The 7,131-nt window shown below is 39.6% G+C and overlaps 1 protein-coding gene across 1 annotated transcript in view; it reads left to right on the top strand.

Moving 5' to 3' along the window:
• The window catches only part of LOC137978688 (uncharacterized), a 12,311-nt gene extending 6,177 nt beyond the window's left edge, over positions 1 to 6,134 (top strand). Inside the window, exons 4-5 of the mRNA XM_068825704.1 lie at positions 5,046 to 5,199; positions 5,366 to 6,134. Of these exons, the coding sequence (XP_068681805.1) occupies positions 5,046 to 5,199; positions 5,366 to 5,597 (386 nt within the window). The 3' untranslated portion in view covers positions 5,598 to 6,134. The remainder of the gene's footprint in view (positions 1 to 5,045; positions 5,200 to 5,365) is intronic.
• The last annotated feature ends 997 nt before the right edge of the window (positions 6,135 to 7,131 follow it).

The raw sequence follows: 7,131 nt of genomic DNA, 5'->3' as shown, positions 1-7,131 counted from the left end.
TGTCCATTCATCGCGACATGGTTTCTTTACTTTAAGTGCCCGGCGGCTTGGAGCACTTGACAGAGGTGTAAATACTTACAATCGGCTGCGGGAATGAATCGAAAGCCAAATTTTTCTGCGCAAGAAAATGTGGTAAGAACTGAACAACGAACTGAATGCAGTTACGTGAAATCCGTAGCGTGACTTAATGAGAGCCTCAGAGAGTCGCTTTTGCAAACTTAAATTTCCTTTACCACTTCTTTTGTGCCTCGGTTGCACACCACCACAAAGCAAATGGACCGCCACGTTGTTTCTCTGATTGTGCAACACGTCCTTTAAAGCAGTTGTTAGCAAGTTAACTAGCTAGGCTCCGAGACTGTACCACGATACTTAAAACTAACCGGCGTTTGCGCCACCCGTGGTTAATTGATAATTCGAGCAATCGGGGCCGCATCTACGAGCTTTCAGGTCCACTGAAATCTACCATGTGAAATTGTAAATTCACGTGGCTTACAGCAGGTTTTATCCCCTACTTTAGTTCTCTACAAAACTGGGTTTCCCTTCACTGCAACAACAACAACAAATAATATAATTTCCTTCAACACCTTTTTTACAAAAAGCCAATTGCAGATGTTGTCGTGTGTAAAAGTCAAACTTGCTCAGAGTTATCAACATGTAAACTTTTTGGTTTCAAATCTAAAAAACAAAAGGTTTGCGGCAAATCCGCCTCCTCCGAGATTTTCAAGGTTTGTAGTGTCACAATTTGACCTTACGAGTTATCTAAGCTAATCGAAAGGGTAAACGCTTTGTATGCGATTCATTTTTTAATATAGGCGTCTCTGCTTGGAAAGTCAAAGAGTCAGTTTTCGTCATAAATCTTATACACCAGGCACGATTTACGGACAGGTTTTAAGCGTAAGGGCTATCTGTAAGGTCCGACCTTACAGGCTATATGAAACACTTTCAAAAATGGCCGTCGACTTGTAACGAATTTGGTATTGTTCGCCGTTACCATGGCAACGAATAGAATAATAGTGGGAGAGTTGAAAGATAAAGATCATATCATGTCAAAACACATTTAAGAAACACGTTTGGTTTTCAGTAGGTTCCAATTCTCCACACTGGGTCCGTGTCTGTAAATACAGTGCAGATTTTACACATTTGCCATGCTAGCCTGCATGCAAGTTAAAAGCAATAAAAGTCCAACAAAAGCGAAAGCCGCACCTTGTCTTTAATATAGCGTGATATCGTGACACACTTCTAGCGGGAGTAGGAAAGTTTTCTTTTGTACACATTGACGCGTGTATGACAGGAATGCAAATTGCGTGCGTCCCTAAACATAACAAAATAAATTTTACCGGAAACAGATATTTGTCTGAAATTTTGTCACAACAAAAACAATTTTGTCCACTAGTGCGACCCGGGCCCTATACAGGATTTTGCAAATAACCATAATGATGACCTTTGTGAGCTTAAATTACTAATCTGTTTTCTACAGTGTTTGGTGTTCCCATTTCGATTTCGCAAAAACCACTTTTCTAGGCGTGCACCAGTCATGCAAGATTGTAAATTATCGTAGCCGCTCTTACTCTTAGGTGTTGCGTTAAAAAAAAAAAATAGAAAGGAAAATTAGTAACCATGGAAGTCAACTTTAATTAGCATTTTTTATGCACTCTCCATACATGGGACAATCCACATTGCAAAGGGATTTATAAATTAAGGGGTTCATCTCATCAGTTATGGATGTAATTTTTTTACGACTCAAGGTATCTGAAAGGCATTGGTGTCATTCGCGGTCAATGAGGAATGTATAAAAAGCTGCAAGCACAATGGGGAACTTTCGATTGAAGTTTGATCACAGAATAATCACTAGTTCGTGATACGTTCAAGCTCAATAAACATGCCTTTATTTCGCAAAGCTGTCACCGGCTGGTGCACGTAATATAATGCAGATTCTAATCACTTATATCAATTACGCACAGGACTTTATCGGTGTGTACTAAATTAGTAAATGTACTGGATAAAATCGATTTCACCATTCCAGCTGATCGTTCGCTGCCGATATATACATGATGTCAGGCTACAATAGTACATTCACTAGTCTCAGGAAGGGTTAGGGACCAGGGTTCATTTCTCATCCCGACAACCTTTTTTATGATGACCGTTAAGTTTTGCTTATCCGTTAGGGCTAACTGTGCCTCCATTACATTGATAGTCGACATTATTTATTGGAACACTGATTGCATGAGAACGTCTGAAATACAACGACACTTCGCAAAACTGAAACCTCTTGTAGTTGTCTGTCAAGTTGTCGCCAACTCTATATTATTAGCTGTAGCCAATAAATTTGAAGAAAAGGTCACATTGGTTAGTAGAGTGAATATGTTTGTATTGGAGGCAAAAAGTTAACTGGTTCTCTTGCTTTCTTTTCTTAGCTGTTGAATCTGTCCATATTATCAAATTACGTGCAGTTATTTGGATGTCGGAGATAGCACGTCCGCGATCAAAGTTTTCTTTACAAAATTCAACGCCACAAGATCTAAATGATTTTAAGCATCTGTAAACTACACCACCTGCCGAAATAAATCTTTATCTCAGATAAAGGAAAACTGCCCGTCTCCTTGCATCGCATCCTACAGATAATGCACACGATTTTTTTTTCATGTGGCCCATTGGATGCCGGTGTCTCATTCACAGAGCCAAACGTTATACACAGAGGATTTTGGATCGCTGTGGGTCTCACAAGCAGAAACATGAGCCAAAACATTGTGTCGTTGGACAAAGGACAACGCACATGTTTGTCGTGATTTTCCGTGCCACGTAGGCAAGTTATGCTTTTATCAGGGGCACCCAACGAGAATATAGTTCAAAACCACTTAAACATGAATGTTAAAGGTATTATAGTATTTAAAAGGTAGATATCGGCATATTTTTTATCCCTTCAAAATTTTTCATCTGTTCGGATTTCCTAGCTGAAAGTCTAGTCATTCGAAAATTATAGGGATCAAAACTTATCTTGTCGAAAATTTCAGCCAGAAAAGAGATCCCGAAAATTCTAGTTGTCCATTTTAGGGTAAAAGTCCGTTTAAAATAGACGATTATACCATTTTTTTCTATGATGGAAAATACTAGGACAGGTGGGCAAGCAAGAAATTTTACAACAACGGTTCCGAAAATTGTAGATCTCAAATCGTCTTCCGAACAGATATTTTCCGAAATTGACGTTGGGTGCCCCTGTTTTATGATAAACTTAGTTTCATCTGCAAGGAGCACCTTTGCAGTCTCACCAAACGCAACCAATTAGGATCACAGATAGTGTTCAGAAACTATACATAATCTAACGCAGTAATAAACACCATAGCAACCCTACATTTACATAACACGGCCAGCATTTAAATTTACTGGTCAGTCGTTGTAAATTTCCTGAAGAATGTGATCATTCGTCAATCATGAAGTTCTGAACTGAAGTTGAGCGCCTTTTGAAAATCCGTCCACTACAACAATAAACAGACTACAAGTACGCAAAATAAAATCTTGTGTCCCAGTGAGTTTCTAAGCAAGATAAAGACTAGGACCTCCGTCTTTATATATATAAGCGTCCCACATGCCAATTGTGACTCAGAAATAACGCATGATGGATGACGAATTGCACCAAAATCGGAATAATAAAGAATTGCGTAATTACCTCCTGTCGTTCTCTAAATCGGTATTACTATTAAATGTGCAGTCGTCTGTACTTTAAGTCTCATCGGTAACAATGCGAAAGGTTAAAAAGCTACATTTTGTGTGTATTGTTTCCACAGAATGCAATTTCCTGTAGCGAAATTTAATAATATGCATCTTGTCACATGTAGCATCTTCAGACGTGACAACCGTTAGCTACGGAGCAGAGGTCACGCCGAGCGAAGTTGCGAGCTGATATCTGATATGATGATAAAAAATAAAACACAGCCGCTTTGGGATTAAGAATTCATTTTCATTTTGTTCATCATCGAACTGTTCGTGACTTTTACTGACCGTACGGAGGCCAAAAAGTGTTAAATATGACTGAGAAATCCTGCTGTTTGCTGGGGCCTGATATGGTTGGTCGGGGCTTGATATGGTTGGTCGGGGCTTGATATGGGGGGTGTAATATGGTTGGTAACGTTCCAGCCTTATATGGTAATATGTGCAAAAATGTAATAAAGTTGTTGTTGTTGTTGTTGTTGTTGTTGTTGTTGTTATGCAAGTTGATGTTAACCCAGAAAAATGTCTGTCGAACAAACATTTAAGTTATAAACAACAGAGATAAACTGTGAGAAACTGCCAGGCTGAACAGTTTTCAAAAACCCTAATTACAATGAACTTCAGTCTTCTTCAATTTTGCCCATCCCTGTCTTTTGTATTTGCTTTTCTATTCAAACTAGGAGCCCACATGAGCTCCTGTTGAAACCTTTTTTATTTTTCTTTTGTTCTATTTTAATTTATTTTGCTTGGACTACTTACATTACTAACACTACTTACTACTTGCTCTATTTACAATACTAATACTACTATACTACTATTTACGATTTTAATACTACTTACAATAGAGTACTAACGTTATTGCAATATAGTCACTACTTATAACATGGTATTTACACTGTTTACAATGAAGTATTTACGCGGTTTACAATACCAATACTGTAATATTAATTACGGGACGCACAAAATACTACAATAGAATTCCTCTGACAAACAAGACATACAATGTAATTACTAACTACGGGAACTGACTTACTGACTAACTTAAGATATCAAGAAAATTACTCAGGTTAAGAAATTGGACGACTTTTTAACAAAAGCAGAGGGATTATTCGTCATGATTGCGATATATTTTTCTATGGCGATTTTATCTTTTGCAAGAGTGATGAAATCAGCAAGCTGAGGTATTTTATCATCTAAGGCATTAGTATAAAGAAAGTATTTTCCGATTAAGATTAAGTGATAGAGGTTTAAACCTTACTTCAATGCTTTGAACAGTTTCGCGACACAGCCCTTTTAAGTTGGATCGCCATTTGTATTCACCGCCTGTGGTTTACTTTCAGATGGATTGGACCTTTTTGTTCCCGGAGACGGAAGGTGGAAGATTAGTTTCGTCGCCATTAACTGTCCGACGATTTCAGGGACCAGTGACAACATACAGATGCGCTTTCAAGGCAGCAATCCTTGGTATATTAAACTACAGGCCAGGAACACCAAGTAATAGTTTCACTGCGTCTTGTCAATGCAGTTATGAATACCAATTATTTTTACTGCTCTTATCATTTAGATGCGCAGCTGTGCGCTCTGCAGTTGCCTAGCCTTCGGAAAGGAAAGCGACGCTGGAGAGTTTTTGTATTTTTCACACATTTTTTCTCACTTGTAGAATTCCCACTGCTGGAATAGAGGTTCTGGTGCGCGGGAAATATCATTGTTTGACTCGCGTGCCCGATAACTTCTTCGTCGGCTCGGGCCTAGGTAAGCTTCCCGTCCGACTGCACGTGCGTCTTACCGCCATCAACGGTGAACAAATCAGTGTGACTATTCCAGACATCACAAATGACATTAGCTTTCCAAGTGAAGTTCAATACCGGGGAATCAATGGTGCAAGTAAGTGAGAAAGACAATATCCTTGCCAAATTATTCTGCGAACCATCATTTTTGCTGCGTTAAAACGGCTGCTCACTCTGGCGCCTTAATGTGTAATGTACGAATGTTGTGTTAACATATTAAGTGTCATTCTCGTACCCTGAGGGAACGATCCTAGTGGTGAGTGCCAAGGTTTACGGCTGGTTCCACGAAGCGTAGACTTTTGGCCCCTCTGCGCAAACTCACAAATTTGACACACGTTTCACAAATTCACCGGCCTTCAGTACGACCCCAGCTACTTCGAAACTGGACAACTTTAAGTTCAAGTTTACTCAGTGTTCCGCCAGTGTTCCACCTTCGGCATGCAGGGCAAGAATGGAGATAAATAGGCACGCATTGCGTACGTGTGGTAGTCCAGTAACTCGACACCGTGCGTTATTCCATAACTGTCAACTGAGCTGCGTTTTGTTTTCCAGGAGATTCAAGTTGTCTTTGCGTGATATATATGAAGCCCAAACAGTACAAGATATTGTTTTGGTATCGTAAATCAGTATGTCTTGGGTAAATAGCCCCCTGAAAAGACATGTAGTTACTATTAACATACTAGACGCAGAAAGATTGAAGAAAATAAAAGGGAATCTAGAAACATTGGCTTCGAGGCTGACATGAAGTTCGCTTCAACTTCTTTTTTAAAGCAAGTTTAGCGTGCACTCTGAGCGTCTGACAGCTTTCCACGACAAAGGTTCACTGAAGTCACGCCTTATCCGGCAGGGTTAGTATCTGGATGGGAGACCTAAAAATATACGACTTGCTGTCAGAAACTTAGGACTGAAAACTTTCGTCGCGAATATAAAAAGCTACCATAAGTAAAAAACATTTTGCGAGATTTTTGCATTTTAGCGGCCGGCTAAGATCAAGTTACCTTGCGAGTTACTAACAACTCACGAAACAAAGGATGCATCTGTGACAAAATGACGGCAAGACACCGGGTTTGTGTTTCCGTTAGTTAGTTTTTTTCAAGTGTTATAAAGTTCGACAAGAAATTTGCGAATTCAACACAAAGATCACAGTCGTCCAACTCTTAAGGTTGACCATTGTTTCTGCAAAGTCAAAAATTCACTCTCCTAGACGAGTTTTTTTATCACCAGATAATTCCATCGTTTTGGAAATAGAAGCTGCTTCATTATTCATCAGCGTCACAAATTCTCGCCGATTTTGGGGCTCATTTGTTGAAATTGAAGAACGCTTCCAACGGACCTGTTTCTTTTCGTGATTTATGCACGCGCTGCGGACCTATTTGCGGCCAAGGACTTGCACTCACTCACTTACTCTTAAGAAAAACAGTGTGCAGTGCACTTGAAGTGCACCACCACACAAATGAGTTATTTGATGATCCGTTAGAGGGTTGGGGTGAGAAGACCGCTGACACTTCAACAATAATTTGGTTTTCACCCACGTGGTCAGCGGCCAAGTGTTTTCCGGGCAAAACAAAAGAGAACATACAATAGGCCACTTTCGTATTCTAACGGTTTGACTGGATCTAGCATGAAATGGAGACTAATG

This window comes from Montipora foliosa, chromosome 12 (genome assembly GCF_036669935.1).
Source record: "Montipora foliosa isolate CH-2021 chromosome 12, ASM3666993v2, whole genome shotgun sequence".
NCBI classification, from domain to species: Eukaryota; Metazoa; Cnidaria; class Anthozoa; order Scleractinia; family Acroporidae; genus Montipora; species Montipora foliosa.
The sequence above is the reverse complement of the archived record's forward strand: the minus strand, read 5'-3'. Positions and strand labels throughout refer to the sequence as shown.